Raw genomic sequence first — 19,130 nt, 5'->3', positions numbered from 1 at the left:
AAAAAGCAGAATAGACCTGCTGAATAAATCTGGGAGAAACATTTGTGCCCTTTCTACTAATATCAAAACACAGCAGCGTGCACGCTTCATCCGGTGGCACAGGTATGTGATATAAGGCACCCTGACTGATAAAAAACAGGCTGAACACACAAGTTCAACCTCAGAGGACACATCACGCAATAACTCACATTATTGGGGAATGGGAAATAAAGGATGCCGCTGTGCTGCTTTACACAATTCCACATTTGAAGCAATCGGTGATAACACCATTTTCATTCCAGTTCAGTCCCATAAAATTACCATTAACATTACAACTCATGCAGAACACAGATAAATGTAAAATGTCACCCAGTTCTGCCAGGCAGGACTTCCAGTTCCACAAGATTACCATCTTTGTCTGCTCTCTCCCACTGCACCTTGTCTAATATTTCATTTACAACATTTCATAAGTTCATTTTCCCCTCACTGACCATGTAAATCACAAATCAATTTTCATTTAAAATGCTTGACTACAGATTGTTGCTGAAAGCTCCTGAATTGCGCCTCAGCAATATGGCAGACCTTTAGCAAATCTTTCGGAAGCGGTGTGGTCAGAGGAGGGAGGCTAAAAGTAAGATGTAATTTCCACAAACAACTCTGGGGCCGAGTGGTCAAGGCATTTACTGGAAAGACTTTACAAGTGCTGAAATGCCACGAAAACAATGTATTGTAATTTATACCCCATTCAATATTCCCTCATTTAACTGGTCCACTCGACGGGAACGATTAAAACAGATGAACTCTATTGATTGTGCATAATTGTTTAGAATATTAATCAACATGCACAGCTATCATGGTGTAAGATGATTTCATTGAGAGTGTTAGGATTAGATAATTGAGATTTTATTCAAAAACGGTTAATTTGGCTAAATGAAGCCAGCAGTGTGGCTGTTTCACATTTAGACACTTAATTACAGCAGCTAGAGGGTAATCTCTTTTAGCTCCGGAGCTCGGGGAATAGCGTATAGCCGGATTGCTCCACGTGTTTTTGATTATTCACATAACTGGAAGCTAATTTCAGAATTTGCCATCTAGAAATTCCGCCTCCTAATTCGGAAAACGATCCTCTCCTAATCCATGCTGCTTTATTGCCACCCTGAGTAAAATCCATTAAAATGAATGCATCACACTGCCTGCACACACAGCGCAGACGGACACTGTGCGATGGTGAGCGACCGCCTTGTAGACTGTGTGTTTATGGCAGGTGGTTTTGCAAAGAGCCTCCCTCAGTGTTTACCAGTGAGGGCAGATGTCAGGGTTTGCTGTGGAGGAGCAGACACAGCCACATCTGATTAACAATATTATTGTCCTCCTCCACACCGCCATAAAGACTCATCCCCTCCCCTCTCCCCTCCTCTCCAAGCCTCCCCCTTTTTTCTTTCCTTTCTTTCTATTTCGGGCTCTGGCAGCGTGCTGTCCTGTGGCATGGCTGAACCAGAGTGACACCGCCACCATCCATAGAAACAAAAAACGAGCCAAGAGCCAGAAGGTTAACAGACACACACACACACACACACACACACACACACACACACACACACACACACACACACACACACACACACACACACACACACACACACACACACAAAACAACGGTTTCTTACCAGACACAAAACACAGAAATGTCTGGGGATGCATACATAAAAAAAAATCATACTGTATATTCAAGAAACACAGAGGATCGTTGTTTTTTTAAGCAATTATGGAAAATATGTAACTTGAATACAGAACAAATGATTAGCATGGCTGCAACAAGTGAAGCAGCAGGAGGTGAAATTTACTTACATCTCAGCTTGAAAACAGACATCAGAGTATAAATGAGCCTCATGGGAGAGAGCGAGTGTGTGTGTTTATATGTGCATCAAACCCGTGTGGTTGATCCTAACCCTCTTAATGCTCTGCTGTTTGTTCTGATTGGCGATTTTTCCCCCTCTTTTCTCCTTTCTGTCGCCAAACTGTCACGAAGGCACTAACCCGGCACGTTTCGGAGCTTCTTATTGAAGACAAACAATAAACCACTGGCAGATATCAATGGCAGAGATGAGAACTCGGGTGCCATATCTGCTGGGACTGGCTGGCGAACCTACCTCTGCCTGCGCTTCATCTCCAGCAGCACCTCTCACTCTCAATTATTTGGCTGCTGTCACAACAAATCAATCAAATTACCGCTCCAGGACTGTGTGCAGCTGCTCCTATTGCACCGCTAGTTGCATTAGCTTTGAAATGTATGAGGTCTACATTTTATCACTGTTATTTATTTAATGCGGCTCTCTCCCCTGCGAGTCATCTTACAACCACAGCAAAGTTAAATCATTAAAGGACGACGTGGAATACATACTGCTCGAGAACACTTCAAATTAAACAGTGATAAGGGAGAAGGGATGGGTTTAGCCTCTATTGTGTTAAGATGGCAGATGCGGGTGAGGAAGTGTGAACCGCTTGCGCGTGGCGCTTCCTAATGCACTCTTCTACTGGCTGAATGTGCCCACAAACAGCAGCGGCTCGTTTCTTTTCTCTTCTACCCCCCAAAATGATTTGAAACATACACAAGAGAAAAGCAGCCGCACAATGAACGGCTGCTGTGTTTGTAACAAGCCCAAAAAGAATATCTGAAACTCTCCGGCTCTGCTAATGTAATGGCTAAAGGGACACGGAGGCATTCCCACAGAGGACAGAGGAGGCAGAGGTAGTCAGCGGCCTGGCCCGGTGAGCTAACCTCTTAAAGGAGCAGCAGTCAGCTGAGGCAGAAGAGATGCAATCTGACATGTCTAACTAGTGTGGAAACATTTGGCTCTTCCCCCCCAGGAGCCCACCCTTTGGTGGTGTAATGAGCAGAGTGATTTCCCTAATTTGTATCACGGCAAAACCCACAACCTGCGAACGACACCGCTGAGCGTTTTCATCAAAACGGCAGACATGCCTTTGATTGGCACTGACACGGGGTCTCATTACTGCAGGTGAGTGGGATGCCGACCTTTATCAGGAAGCTTGAGTGCTGTTTTGTGTTTCCTGCGGACGAGTACAGAGGAACAATGCTCTCACCTCACCATTAGAACTCGGCTCTCTGATGTGATGTGCTCCCTGGCTTTCTGCTGAGAGCAAATAAGATGGGATATGCTTATTAATATGAAAGCGCTCCGGTAAACTAGCTTCTTGCATTACCTTTGAGTGAGTCGTAGAGGAGAGGAGTAGACAGATGAGACTTTGTTCTGCTTCCTCCCAATGAGCATTACATGTATAGAGCTTTGAAACAACTAGTTTTACAAGTATGGTAATCATGCTTTGCTTGTTATGAAGTAAAGGCCTATTAAAAATGCAGCAGAAAGGTAGCGTCATATTCAAGACCAGAAATCTGCAGATGTCTGCATCAGTCGTGCATACTTAGATCTGAAATTGTGAAAATCATGTATGATTTTCTTTTATTTTTATTCCTATCAGCCGTCATATTTACAGACCTCTAGCATGACCCAACCTAGTTTTTGCCTCTGTGAAGTCAGCTAGAATTGTGTGCACTCTGTCACAAAAGATAACTTTCTCCCTTGTTTAGTTTCATTGGGGATTTGTTTTTACTGCATGTTTGCAGGCATAAATCATTCTGACAAATAACCAGTTACACTGGTGCTTGTGTTTACTGAGTCTGCCACAAGATGCTGCTCAGTTTTATTTAAGCAACTGCTCCAACTTTATAGCACAACCCCATTACAGTGATAGTTATTCATCACAGTCTGAGAGAGCTGCCCTCCTAAAGCTAGTACAAGTCCAGTCGGTTCCCTTCTGTCAACATTTATTCTCACAGAGCCAGCTTTGATTAGCCTGATCAAAAACGCTGCGGTTACTGTTTCTCTTTTTACTTCATTTCCCTCATTAAAGGTTAATATAAAAATGCAAAAAGTGCATGCACTGAAATCCCTCATTTCATCTAATATAGCTAGTGAAACATGACATCCTGACAATGTACAGAGATTTAATGTATCTAATATCCTCTGTCCTACACCGCCCACTCCACAAGACAAACAGCCTTATTAGTTGGTCATTAGCTGCCTCATTACATTTAAATACAGCCATTGGCTGGGCTCCTCCCAGAGTCTCATTACTGTGCCTCACTGTTGTCTTCTGTCTGATCTGACACTAATTAGCGAGCAGTGTGAACGCTGTAAACTACACTCGCTCCCAAAGTCGTGAAATGAGCTGACTGCTCCCTGGCGACAGTGCGGCATCGTATTATATGTGTGATTAATCAGGCCTGGAGGGTCTGGGAGGGGGAGCGAGGGGGACACGGGGGCAGAGGCCAGAGCTGCAGTTGTCTGACAGAGGTGCTGTGCCAGCAGGCCTCATTCAGCGGAGCTGTGATGAACTCAGACAGGGGAGAGTGGAGGAGCGCAGCGTGGCTAGAGGGGCCCGGACACAGTCAAGACATTTAGCTTCACTCGTGACTTGTGTCACTTTCTCTCCACGGAGGTCCCTTCAATGAATCCCCTTCAGATAAGAGGACGTGCGAACAGGCAGTCTGTCAGTCTGCACGCTTAAAAAAAGATCTGCCACAGAGGCATTTCTCCACAACAGTTTTTTTCCCCTCTGTCTCTCTCTTTGTGTCTCTGATGGCTGTAGAATTTTATCAGGACATTGGACTCAGATTCTTTGTTGGTTTGTTTGGCAGTGGACAATATGGATGACTGAGAGGTGTTTGTTTTGGTGTTCTGACACCCTGACAATGTGTTTGTCGATCAGTTCATCGGATCGCTGAAGCCTCTGGGTTGTCCCTCACACACCACGAGGAAGATGTGTTGAAGTGTGAGTCAGACGGGCCTGCTGGGCCCATTATCGTCCACTACTGACGGATACATTGAAGGGCTCGCTGGATAGATGCGGGTTTATTAAAAGCTCTGCCCACAGCGATGGCTGCTGTTATTTATGCATGTTTGTGTCCATTAGGCCTCTACCTCCACATTTCCTCACTCAGGGCATCTGTCCATCCATTTCCCCCACATGAAGGGAGACTTCCCTGCACTTTGTGCTGCACTGGCATTATTGTAATCTCCCTCCTAAAAACACACTGCTTTACATGTAGCCTGGCATCTTTTTACATTAGTGCGGCTCTCTCATCTAAGATTTATGGCTGACGGTTTCCCCATCCATCCCTCAATCTAATGGTATAAAAGAGACAATGTTTTAAACATTAAAATGAAAACCATTTACAACTATGATCAAAAGAGAACACTTGGGCATTAAAGTTTAAAAGGCAAGGATAAGTACAGCCATGTGGATGGACAGATGAGGTGGAAAAGAGATAAAAAAGTGAAGTACAGTGCACTCTTATGCACAGGAAAGAGGCATAAAGTGCTTCTGTGCTGCACTGCAAAACGCTGACCTGTAATTAATATGGTTGGTTCCTCTGGGCAAGTCGAGGATAGCTGCTTTTTGGGATCTAAACCCCTCAAGGACTATTACCTGGCCGAGACCTCTAAAGCATTTTGTTGGGGAAAAAACATTGTTCAGTGGCTTAAAATGAATGCGCACAAAACTCTTACTTGTTTTATGTATTACTAATAATTCCCGAATCGTCTGCTCTACACGAATACGAGGCAATAACAATTCCTGAGAGTAGCTGGGTCATTTTTCTGCAGCTTCTTGTCTACAGCTCCCTTTTTCTCACCTTGCAGGTTCTGGAGGGGGAGCGTCATGATGCCCCCCGCAGCAGCAGCAGCCACCAGGCTCTGGATGTTGGCGGTGGGCAGGGAGAGCACCAGGCCCTGCTGCCCGCCCAGGTGCCCGCCTGCGTTGAAAGGAATGAGGATGGGCTGGTTCAGGCCTGGCGCCGCCCCGGACATCACGCCACCTACCGCGTTAGCCAGTTGCTGCGCCACCAGGAGAGACTGAAGAGGGCACACATAAAAACACACACACACACACACGCATAACATCATAGGTCAGATAATCGCAGATGCTTTTCTTTAAAATGTTATAAAAGTAAGGTTTAATACATCATTCGATATATTTCTATGTTTGTGCGAAATAAATTGTGTTTATGATCTTATTACTTGCAGTTATTTCAGATTTTACACACACACACACACACCGACACACACACACACACACACCAATCAAAGTCTGCATGAATATTATAAATTTACATCAGTATTTTGATTAAAGTTGCAACTTTAAGCTATAGTTTTTTATTTAGACCCACTTTAGAAGACACTAATGCCAAAAATGATTTCATAAAGCAAACAGTAAAACATTTAGTGTGATATGGTTAAACGTATTGTTAAGACACAGGACTGTGCTAAAATCTTGAGGCCCTTGTTTCTTTAGATTTCGCTTTCAAGGTGTCAGACTTCCATGTCATCATGTCATCCTTTGAAATCAATGAAAGGATGTCAGGAGAAAAGCACAGAGTGTCTATAGCTATCTGTAAAACATGGTGGAGGCTCTGTCATGGTTTGAGGCTGCGGTGGTGTTGGAGATCTTGTCTAAACCGATAGAATTATGAACAATGAAAAGTATCATCTCATTTTGATATACTATCCAGTACTATCTGGAAAGCATCTGATTGGCAACAAATTTGTTTTTCAGCACGACAATGACCCCAAAGAGTCATGGACCGGCCTCCCCAGAGCTCGGACTTTAAGGTTATTGAAGCAGCGTGGGATCTTTACAGAGAACAAACTGGAGCTAAAATCCCAAGTAGAGCTTTGAAGCCTATTTAGAAATTACAATAACAGCTGCCTAAGAGAGTTCAGACTGTGTTGGTCACACCAAATATGCAGTTTTAAGCTTGACTCTGTTTTTACCTTATATGCGACTTTTCCATGTATATTTGAAGGTGTTTCAATATATTACTGCACCTATTTCCCAGAAAATAAAGACTCTGCATATTAAGTGCTGAACATACGGGCTATTTTAAAATCCTGACATGCTTAATGGAGACAAGTGCAGCAGATGTTTCTTGACTTCATAACCAATCAGTGTGTTCTGATGAATGCAGCTGTTTTGCAGCTGAAAGCTGTGCTGCTCTGCTGTGTCACAGACTGACAGTCAAAACACACTGCTGTTGGTACTGACAGAAATCAAACCCCATCTTTGTGAAAGAGCTGTGATTTTTTTCCTTTCACAGAAATGCAGTGATTCATGTTTCATCCCACTGAACAAATCCCTGGTACCACGGAATAATGTGCTTGAAATACACAGTCTTTTTTTTTTATAACGTAGCAGTACTTTGCCCTTTTGATGAGTGCTATAACACATCACTCTCGTCTCTTCATGTATCCATTCATTCATATTAGTTAAAGTGGAATCGCTGCAGTCATACCCATAGAAGAAAAGATAAGTTATCACAAGTATCGCTCTGAGATATTTTGCACACTTGAAGCTCTCTTCATGTATTTTCCGAGGAAGTGGGGCTGGGAAAAATACACCTACACATTTATCGTTGAGAGTTTTGAGCCCAAAGTAGGAAGGTTTGTGCCATGGCTCTACGAATACACACAAAATTACACATTAATTTGCATTTATTGTCATTAATCATTGATTAAAATTGGACTGAGAACATTTAAACGTGGAATTTGAGTTGTTTGGGAGTCAAATAATAAAAGCGCGTTGTCACTTTGTGTTGTGTCCCCAACAAAGCAGGCTGCTTTGGACATTAGTAGGTGAGTCTGGGCGCGCTGTGGTGCGACTTTAAGTTCACAAAGCTTTAACTCCAATTGTCAGCTATCTGCTTGTGTTTTGCATGGTGTGTCTGCAGCTTGCACAGGATGCAGAACGAGCTGACTGGTGTGAAGCGGGCCCACCCTGCTCTCGAGCCTGGTGCTCATAGGTGACAGGCGTGTCACTGTGATAACCTTGTGTGGTGCATAACGCCCGCTCCCACTCCGACGTACATGTGATCGCAGTTTAAGAGGTACAAGGTCACGTTGGTTTAAAGCCAAAAAGCATGGCTAAAATATCCGCACTAAGAGACAAATGAACACCAGTTTGTGTTTCTGAGCCGTTAAAAGGATAAAAAAAAAAGAGAAAAGCTTGTAGAGGTGAACGCTGCTGGCAGGAGTTTTCACACGCACGCTGTAAAGGATTCCTCTTTCTCAACATTTGCTTTGATACGCAGCAACAGTGCATAGCATATGACAAACTGACGCTTCTGACAGCATTCGAAATGACATTTGCCATTAACTTTAAAAAATGAATTAATAATTCGGGAGCTCAAAGAATCCTCAAAGGACACTAACAAAGGCGACGCGTTTGTTAGCTGCAAGTGACACGTGTTTAATCTCAGTTTTTTAACTCAATTTAATCTCAAATCGAAGCGGCGCATAATCAAAGACGCTCTTTGAACATTTCATCTCTGAATCAAACAAAATGAGATTGCCAGGCTTGACAGTAAAGACAGCCTCACATGGAAGGGAATAACATTAAAAGACAATTCTGCAATTATCAGATGTAGCCCTGATTTATTTATCATTACCGGCAGCTCTGGAGAAGCAGACAGCTGTTAGGCACAGAGGCAGCGCTGAAGAGAAAGCACTGTGGAGATTCTTTAAAGCACGAGTGAGCTCTGGGTGTTTAGGCTGTTTGTTGCGCCAGTTTAAGCCTGATTATGATCTTCATCTGCCGTGCGAGGGCTGCATATGTGCGTGTCAAAATCTGAGATGAGAAAGAAGTTAGCGAGAACATAATTAGCTCAGCTTTGCAGCCACGCAGCGAGCGAATCCCCTGCGTCGCTTATCCGGATTTTACAGGCAGTTCACCCTCTGCCTTTTCACCTGATCCTCTCACTCGTCTTCTCCATAGGTGCTGCTGGAAAGCTGCTGTACAGTGCTTGGCAGACCTGACAGCTGAGTGTTGAGAAGTGGTCTCCCAGGGGCCGCACAGGCGCACGGACCGGGTGTGTGTGTTCGGCTCTGGAAGGGGAAGCAGCCCCACTCAGGACTCGATGTGGTACCCAGCCTCTCTGCCCATCAGGGGAGAATAGGCCCTTCTATCTGCTTGGCAGCTCTGGCACTGAGAAATTGCCCATAATCACCCAGATAGCAGACTTTTGTCATCCTAACTGCGAGTGGGAAACAGAAGGAAGGTAGATTCATGTTGGGTAAACTACCATCGGATAATGGTTGTTCGAACAATATCCGGCTCTGGAGCGAGAATCTATCAAAACATATTGATCCTGGAACAAGAGAATTGGGTATGGCATGCGGAGCGCCTTTGTTTCTGAAAAGTGTTAGCTTCACAGAGACTGTACTGACAGCATTAATATATTAGATGGTGACTGTTGAGAGCCGCCTGCTGAGGCTCAGACTGTAACTGCTGCCTGCTTGAGAAGCTTTCTTTCCACTGTTTATTCTTCTGTTTATTTCTTATCTAATAGTAAAACAGCAGATTTGACCAGGGAGGGTATGTTATCAGAACAGCGCTTTTAATTAAGGACATTTTTTATCGCCACTTACGCAGACTGAGTCTTTCACTCGAGATTCCTCACCCTGCAAACCTTCCCAACAGACCTGAATTGCTCTCCCAACGTCTCATGTTTCCTCTTTTGTCTCTCCTGATGAGGACTGACTGTCATTGACTAACACTGAGTGCAGGGAGAATGGCCTTATTAAAGCTGGTGGAGGAAACCTGACACTCTGCGAGTGTGCATGTGTGTTGAGCGGTGACATTGAGCAACGCTAATGAGATAGATGTTCATTAAACATCGCAGAGCCACCAGGCCAATAAATCCAATCAAATAGGACAATGCCTGATTGAGCTATTAACAAGGCTGCAGGCTCAGGCTCTTTGCTCCCAACGTTGTTTTGACAGGCCCTGTATTGTCAGCTCATTAGTGCCACAACTCAATAACATTTGAAGATGATGTGTGCTGATTAAATACTTCACAATTTCATAATTTTGCTGAAAAGAATTCAGAGGATTCAGCTCAGGCGTGTTTCAGTCATCACATGCATTGAGATAATAAGGCTACGTTCACACTGCAGGCGAAAGCGCATCAAATCCGATTTTTTTGACCCTATGCGACCCATATCCGATCATGCTATGACAGTGTGAACGGCACAAATTCGATATTTTCAAATCCGATCTGGGTCACTTTTGTATGTGGTACTGAATCCGATATATATCCGATGTTTCAGAAAGCGACTGCTGTGTGAATGGTCAAGTCGCATTAAATCCGTCTTTTACGTCACTGATACAAGACAGACGTCAATTATCAGCGCTGGAGAAGCGCCTGAGAAGACATCGCGAACGCTTCCTGGCCATCCCGTGTAGATGTCAGTGAAACTGTTGGGAAGACAACGTTGGAGAAACGTGAACATTTTATTTGTACTGCATAATCTGCAGACTCTTACAGAAATCTGCAACTATCCTTTGAAGCACCGCTCCTCTCTAAAACAGCAATAAGGATAATTATTAGGTTATCTACATTATTATGTAGATAACAAAATAACTTAAAGCAAAAATTGGGAAACATAAAGTCCAAAGTCTTTATATTAAGGGCCATCTATCAAACAATATAGTTTGCTCTGGGTCTAAACAGAGCGCGTTGTGTGTGACATCTTCTTTTGCGCATGCGGGCCGCTTTGAGCGTTCACACTGGAGCGCGTTTGCTGTCGCATTTTATTTGTAGTGTGAACGAGCAGACAAAAAAATCGGATTTGATCAAAAAATCGGAATTGAGCATTAAGACCTGCAGTGTGAACGTAGCCTAAGACTCAATCTCAATCTGGGTGTGTAATCCGAGTACACATAACTAGAAGACCCGTGACTCTGATGAAAGTTGGTATACTTAAGAAAATAAAAGCGTGCCTTATAAAATAGATAGAAAGACATTATTGGCCACGGAAATTGTCCCGCTTACTAAAAATACAAAGAAAATAGATCAATTAATTTAAAAAAGGATCATTTTTAGAGACTCTGAGTCTAATTAAAGCTGTCAAGGACGTAGAGTTATCTCTTATCCACTGAGATGGTTCCTTTTGAGAACAGGCTTGAGAACTGAACAGTACACAGCATTATGTAGCAGAAGTTTTAGGCTTCATCTTTCAAACTGTTAATGAATTTCTTGCAGCAGCTCCTCCTACAGCCTCTGACATCATCAGCACCAGTGGCAAAAAAAAAATGAGTGGAAATGTATAGAACTGGTTGGAAATTTGGCACCGCAGTTGTAAATACAGCAAAAATAAAGCCTTCAGCATCTAACTAGAAGAAATGGGGAGTTTTTTTTCTGTACTTCTGTAAGTTATCTAAGGTACCATACATATGCTTCATGCCTAATTCTTTATAATATTTAATTAAAGTGCAGTCAGTCAGTGAAAACTAATGAAACAGTCAAGATGGGGGAGACATTTGAGCGTTTAATTCTTAGCAAACAATAACTAAAGATCTCTATTTTTTTAAGGCATTGTGTCTGGATTATTTAATTAAACTGGATGATTTCAAGAACAATTAACATTTGAAGGAAGGTTCTCGGGGGGGGGGGTTATATGTTCTTTGTGCATTTGAAGAGCCTCGTTTACCTTTATTTTTGTCAGCGTATTTCCTGATACTACTTCACCAAATGCCAGAAAAGTGCAAATGCCTTTACTTTTATTTGTCTAATATCTTATTAGTTTTCCTTTAATTAAATCTTACCTACAGTCTGTCAGCTTTATGAGAAATCCAACTTTTTTAGCTGAGTATCCCAGCTTGCACTGTGTAAATGTCTTTAACTTTTAAGATAATAAAGGTTTTCATCAAGCCTGTGTTCAGATTTTTGTGTATCTTCTCACTCACCTGTGGACCCATTGGGTATGCTGGGTGAGTCTGGCCCAGCTGACTCTGCTCGGAGGGACTGCTGCTGGCGTCAGATTGAACCGATCCGTCACGAGCTCCTGAAAGAGCAACAGGCAGAGAGAGCCATGTAGCAGAGTCCAAAGAAAAAGGGAACAAAACAAAGAAACAAAAATGAAATCCACCTGAGATAGAGGCAGGCTGGATAAGTAGATAAATGCACAGCACACGGTGCACTGCGATGTTACAACATAGAGTCTCGTACAGAACAGAAGAGGGCAGCTGGGGAAAGAGGGGGGGTGGAATTTGTATTTAAGTGCTTTATCAATAACCGCTGTAGCACTGAATAAATTACCAACCAGCGGAGAGGCTCATTGATGGGGGATGATGCATACTGGCGGGTCCCCGATGGCCTAGATTACCGCTGAGAGATAGAGCTCCACCACAAATGCAGGGGCCACATTATTCAGCCATTTACATCACTGAGTATCACTCATCTAAACCCACCACCACCCCCCCTGCTCTGGGCCTGCAGCCATGAGACACAATTAGACCTGTTTGCTATGAGGGCAGAGTGGAGCGGAGCAGACAGGGACATGATAATAAGCTTGCTGATGGCTGCAGGGAAAATAAAAGGCACCGATGATTGGTTATCAAAGCAATCCCTATCTGAGAGAATCTCCCAGCAGTCCTCTGAGTGTGGACTGCTCTAAAAGGTCCAAAAGGCTGATTTGACCCTCACCCTTTGACCCTGATGATATGGAGATCATGTGATGCCTTAATATTGACACAAAGACTTAAGGGCACTTCTTGAAAAATCTTAAATGATCCTAAATATTTACTATCCGACTCTGGTGATTTAAAAAGAAAAACAAACAAACGAAAGACTCTGCAGTAAAAATCAGGATAAAGTGCAGCAAGAAGTGCGGATTTTACAATTACACGATCTTAAAAACAACATCAAAGAAGCTGACAAACACCTGATAAACAAGGCCCAACACACACAGTAACCTTCTATTGATTTTCATGAGAAGACTTCAAATATGAGAGTTGAAAAGAAGCAGTTTCATGGTTCAGAGGATTAATGTGTTTTGAATAAGTTGGTTAAAGTGAACGTGTAGCGCTGCAGAAACGTAATCTTGCAAAACTATTACAAACAAGGTCCCTCACTTTCTTACAGTCTTCCTGTCAATACAGTAGATTTCTACTCATAGATTAATCTTATTGATGGCACGTTTTATTATATTAACCTTAACCTGAGTGAACAAAGCTGCCTCTGATTGACCTTCAAGCTCTTATTCGAGGTATTTGCGAGTTCTATTTGGAGACATCTTTATCAAGTGATGGTTTCTTAGAGGATTTTTCTTTTTCTTTTATACATTGTATAATAATTTGAAGAAAAAAATGTCATCAGCGTGACATCCTGTCCTTTCCTTTTCAGCTCTGATTGATTTGTATGTAAAGGACATTTTTTTTTGTCTCTTTTTACAAAGTTTAGTTTAGTAGTTTCTAAAAACTATGGAAAATGTGCGCGCTTCCTCTGAGTACCATGTGTGCAGATAATTAATACATGATTTTTTAAAATTAAAAGTGTCTTATAAATTAGTCTACAGGTCATGAAAACCATGTCATGAATTTTCTTATTTTGCAACTTACGGGTTGGAGTGTATGTGAGAACTTCCTTTCTCTGCCAAAGTTAAATCAGCTCTGTGGATTTCACCTGAGAGATTTCTGTATTCATATTATTTTTTTCTGCTCATCTTTTTGAGTTGAAGCAGACACTTTTGGGACAAACTAGATGCCTCATGCTATCATGCATCAGTTAGGGTTCAGCAATATTTGATTCAAAACTGATGTCTGCTTAGGTTTCTCATTAGATCTGAACAACTGTACCCACCCTATCTCAATGAGGCGAAATGGCTCACTTCTTTTCAAGTCTGATTTTTCTAAATAAAGGCCTGAAAAAGCTTCACCATGAACTGACAGCTGCTTATTTTTAGTCACAAATATGTCACATTATGTCAAAGACGGTGTCTTTTTTTTAAAAATAAAGACGTGTGGCAATAATTGCCCTTTGTTGCACTGTGGCTGTGTCACTTCCTGCAATATTTCACATTGTCCACAGTGGAGAAATACAAAAAAAGATAATGTTGATGTTATGTTTGATGTTTTCTTTTTGGATGAACTTAGGTGTAAGTGCTCGCTAACGCTATGCATTTTAAGTTTTGTGGCTAATTCATAATAAAATCCAGTCTTGTGCTTACAATTATATGCTGAGCATGAAGAAAATATTTACTTTGTATAAGCAGTACTTTATTTTTCTACACTCAAAAACATATTTATGCCAAAAATATGGAATCTGGAAGTATATGGAAGTATATTTTTCTTAAAGAATAATCTTTTGAATAAATAAACTTTTGATTTTATATATTTCATTTGCACTCAGGATGTTGCGGGTAAACTGCTGTTTTTTGAACAAATCCTGGACCGAGCCAGCAGCCATGGTACCATGAGAGACAGCTACCATGCTTCCAAAGCAACCAGGTTTTGCTAGCTGGCTGGTTTGAAGGTCATTTAGAGCCCCGCAAACCAAACATTGACCACCTGCTTCATGTTTCCTGTGAAAATGATATTTTTCTTCATCTTGACATCTCATTGGATCTTCTTCTTCATTTGGCTGCTCCCTTTCCCTTTGCCTCCATCTCTCTATATCCCAAGCATCGCCTTCGGTCACATCAACTCTCTGCATGTACTCCTTCCCTACATCCATGAATCCTCTGTCTCTAACTTTGTCTCCAAAACACTTAACCTGAGCATCTAATCCTCTCCCAAAGAAAATCTAAACATTTTAAAATCTGTCACTTCCAGTTTTGCCTCTTTTTATTGGCTAGACAATATAAAACTTGTATCTCCACCCCAAAAGAGACCGTTTAACTTTGAGGGTCGTAGACACTTTGTCAATTTGTCCACAAATGTGTCATATTTCTCTGGACAGGCATCAGTCAGCGGGCTTGTGTTATACCAGAAGTGACAATAACCATGATATTAGAAAATTAAATGGTGATTTGATGTTAACAATACAGTTATGATAATTATTGCTCTTATGCACTGTTATACTCACAGAATCTCTCCCTACACTCGTATTATGAGTGTGAATCACTTGCAGAAATGAAAGCAAATAGACAATAAACAACATTAAAGGTGACTCATCTGAGGAAAATGTTGTTTTCATGCAGTCTTTTGGCTACAAGAGAAAATCTGATATTCTGATATTGCCCTGCTAGCAGCTGTTGTTTGTTATGAGAAAACTGAATGAGTCTTGCTATTCTGCTGATCCTTAAACAGACTTAAGAGCTGTGTGTCTGCATAATTTAACCAACATCTGAAAGCTGAACTATGTGTTGAATATGTTGCAATGCTACTGGACTGGACAACCTGTGGTGGAAAGAAAGAAAAATACTTTTTTTTGTAGACTCTCAATAGACTAAAATGTTCCTGTTTTTTTGATGAGCTTTAAAATTGAAAGGTTTTCATACTTCTATTACTCATAGTTACCAAGTAAATTTACAGGCACAATAAAACTGACTTACTTATTTCAGATGTACACAAAAAGAGGTTACATGTCATGTGGAATTTAATAAACCCGACCATGTTTTGAATGTAAGATACAAAAGGCCTCCCAAAAAGTTAACACATCTCTTTAAATGCACTTTATTCCTCATAAAACAAGTCTTCCCCTGAATATAATGGTAGATGAAATCAAACCAATCATGTGGAAATGGTTTTGAAGGCCACAAAACCTTGCTAAACTGCACAATGTCGGCAATGAATTGAAAAAAAAAAAATTAATCACATTTCCACTCCAAAAATTGATTTTCTTCAATGGAATATCACAGCTTTTAAATAAAGAATACATCCCTGATGCATTGTGTCTTTTTATTCACGGCCTTTCGTTTTTTGTTAAATATACTGGGCATGCAGTGGTTTCTAGTACTTTTATAAAAGCCTCATACAAAACGTACTATTCAATAGCCTTGCCAGCAAGATCTTATTGCCTGTCAAGTATATTTATGCAGTACATTTTAAAACTCTCCTCCGCCAACTAAAATCATTTCATCTTTGCATAAAATCCAAATAATTGGTGAATGGCATGACCCAACAAATGAACCTCAAGCATTTGATGGTTGATGTGAAAGCCCAAGGGGGAGCCTGCTTTTCTAGCTGGTTTCTACCTCTGGCTGGCTGGCCCTGCTTCCCGATAAAGGTCCACATCCTCTCGCTTATCAACCTCGCGACGCAGTGGCTTTTTTGACAAGCCAGTCTCTTTTCACCAATTATTTCACCCATTACAGATCATGCCGTGCCCGGCCCCACCCTGTGCACTCAGTATCTGGAATTAAGATCAGTCTGAACATACAGGAAATACTTTGTGGCTGTATTACAGTCAATAAAAAGCAGAGATACTACAAAAGCCGTCATAATCTGCTGTTATTTATTTGGAAAAGCAGAGAATAAATATTACAGGACCATAAATTGTTGCACTGGATGTCATTAGCCGTATTGTCTCCAAGCAGTTAATTCTCAGTTTGAACCTTATCAAATGAAAGCAATTTTCCTTCCTCTAGACTTGAAACGGCCTTATTTTCATTTACTGCAACTCAAACTTTCCAAGCATCTCAAAGCAATTCTCTAAATGCAGCTGCCACGCTGTGATAACAATAACACACCCAGTAGTGCTACTGAGCAACTTCTCCGCCAGTGAATTATCCAATTACCATCATAACAAAGTCAATTAGCAAAATGAGGATATTCATCTAATAATGAAAGAACAACACTTTATAAAATCACCTATAAGCTCCAGAGAGTGGGGCTGATGACTGTAGTTAAGATACTGGTTGTGAATAATAGATTCTATCTGATAAACAGTGCGGGAGACTTAATGAATAACGATTCGTTGATGCCTTTCATTGCATCATTTCACAATAACTTAGAGAGCTTCATCCCCCTTGCAAATATCTGTAACGTTAACATGTTTATCGCTGGGGAAGAAATCGATAATAAATAAATACACATGCACATCTCCCCCCAAAGGATTTGTGTAATTTCTTTAACTAAATTAAATAGCTGACAGAAGAAATACCCGGGGAGTCAATCTTCAATTCTTCTTTATTACTAAAATCTCACGTACACGTTTGGCTTTTCTTTCCCTAAAATAAATAAATAAATAAATTTAAAAAATCTTCTTGTCCAACGTGAATGATTCTTAAATGTATTTCCAGATGGAGACTAATGCTGCATACAGAAGAGGAAAAATAGAGTATATCTCGAACAAACCTTTACTGAAAAGAAACGCCTTTGATGCCGTGATTATACACAGGTCACACAATGGATAAAATGGAATGAATGGATGTATTGATGTGAGGAGAGATGAAAGAAGAGGCCAAACGGATGAAAGAACAAGCGTCGTGCATTCAGCATAGCTTTACATTTATCTAGGACATTCAGGGTACATCTCCTTTTTTACTTTATGAATTCCTAAGCAGCTTTAATTGCCGTTGTAACTGCGCAAAGTGCCTTTAAAATACAGCTTCATCTGGAGAAACAAAAGCACCCTTTAGCCCACAAATGTACATACATGCATGGCTTCGTGGCCTTGACTGCTTACACGAAGCAGTCTTTATTAAATTCAAACTCTTTCTGACGGTGACATGACGGGAACATCAGAGCAAATTCGCTCTTTTAAAAAAATGTAAGCGGAATAATTATGTTTCTTACAGAGCACTGAGTGCAGCTGGATGTGAGTTATGCCATGGAAATATTGCCAATATCCACCACTATATAAATTCTCTCTCATTGATCACCAAAGTGGCCACTGGAGAGTGACTTTCAATGCCACACAAGGCAGAAGGCCTCTCAGGGCTACGTGGGTGCTGAGGGAGGGAGGGTGGCAGGGGGGCAAAGAGCTATATTTATTTGACTTCATTCGGCCTGTCTTAATGCAGCGAGCCCCAAGGACTGCACCACAAAACAATTAGCCTGGATTTCATAAAGCAATCAGCACGCCACCTTGTCTAATGCAACCGCTTCACACATTGACAGTCTGTATAAAGTGGGTGTTATTGAAAGCTTTGTGTTCACGTTAGCTTTCGCCTCAGTGCATTTATGAATCAATTTTTGCCCATAAAAGAAGCTTTAACACTTAAGCTATTTTAGTGGAAATGCATTATGTAAGTTGTCAAATGTACGAGAGGCCCGGTAACGATTCAGGCTCTTCAGAATGAATAGCCGGCCCCCATTTTTATAATGGTCCTTTTGAAAATGTCTGGCTGAGTGCGTGTGTTTGCTATTAAGATGTTGTCAATCATTTTTCCACTGAAATCTAATCCATGGAAAATAATTTCACATTTAAAAAAAAAAAAAAAAAAAAAGAGTGAAGATTAAAAGTTAATTATGTCCTTAATTGTTTGCTGAGCGGAGCTGCTGCGGCGCTGCGACAACACGCGACACTATAATACGGTTTTCATCATCAAAAGTGTGTTGCGCTGCTGACTTGGAGCATTTATGTTGGACGGGGATATGCGGGCTGTCGGAGCGTAAAGGATGAGCGCGAATAGACAACAAGCCACATCATACACAAGGTTTAATTCCATCAATACACAACCAATTGTCCCAGATTGTTTGACCATTGATTTTGTTAATACCACTTGGAAAGTTGATGTGGCATTGCGCTGAGAGCCGAGAGAGACAGACCATTTCACTTTCATTTTTCTATCTCAAGCAGCGTGGAATAAAGTCTAAAAAGTAATGTTACACCCAAGGCACAGTGCTTTATAGAAGAGAGCAGCCTGTAATATGCAGTGCGAGCTTTATAGTGATTTACTTAACTCCTTGTAGAATGCAAGAGAGCCAAAATCACCAGTGATTTAGCTCAGTGTTTCATTACTCCCACCAAAGCCCTCAACAATAACACAGGGCATAATCTTCTGCCAATAACTCCAGGTGCTCTTAGTCAGATGGCTCCCTCTGGACCTGCAGGGAAGTAATACTCTGTTTAGAGGCTGGGGTGGAGAAGCTGCAAGGGATAGGTCAATAGTGTTTCTGGGGATAGAAAATCACCAGGGACTGACTTTTGAGTGTCTGCCGGTAACACTATTAGCTACATTATGGCTACTGCTGCCGCTAGGAGAGCTGTCATTTCCTTAATTAAGAGCACAGCGAGGGGCAAGAGGGAGAAGAGGCCACGGCAATCTCTCCGGGCCTCCCGCATTAAAGCCTGATTCCTCATCGCGCAAGGGCGGAGACCTTACAGGGGAGAAAAAAAATCTACCTCA

At 41.6% G+C, this 19,130-nt stretch overlaps 1 protein-coding gene and 1 long non-coding RNA gene across 3 annotated transcripts in view; one reads left to right on the top strand and one right to left on the bottom strand.

Moving 5' to 3' along the window:
• pou6f2 (POU class 6 homeobox 2) overlaps positions 1 to 19,130 on the bottom strand; it is a 101,720-nt gene that overhangs the window by 42,980 nt on the left and 39,610 nt on the right. For both annotated transcript variants that reach the window (XM_004551996.5, XM_004551995.5), the window contains 2 exons: positions 11,803 to 11,900; positions 5,696 to 5,915 (listed from right to left, as the gene is read on the bottom strand). In XM_004551996.5, coding sequence (XP_004552053.1) covers positions 5,696 to 5,915; positions 11,803 to 11,900 — 318 coding nt within the window. The remainder of the gene's footprint in view (positions 1 to 5,695; positions 5,916 to 11,802; positions 11,901 to 19,130) is intronic.
• On the top strand, positions 2,529 to 5,833 carry LOC143420314 (uncharacterized). The gene is made up of 3 exons (XR_013100139.1): positions 2,529 to 2,748; positions 2,848 to 2,999; positions 5,703 to 5,833. It is a non-coding gene; the product is annotated as an uncharacterized LOC143420314 (long non-coding RNA).

The sequence above is a fragment of the Maylandia zebra genome, linkage group LG9, assembly GCF_041146795.1.
Source record: "Maylandia zebra isolate NMK-2024a linkage group LG9, Mzebra_GT3a, whole genome shotgun sequence".
NCBI lineage: Eukaryota > Metazoa > Chordata > Actinopteri > Cichliformes > Cichlidae > Maylandia > Maylandia zebra.
This window is presented reverse-complemented; position numbering and strand designations above follow the sequence as displayed.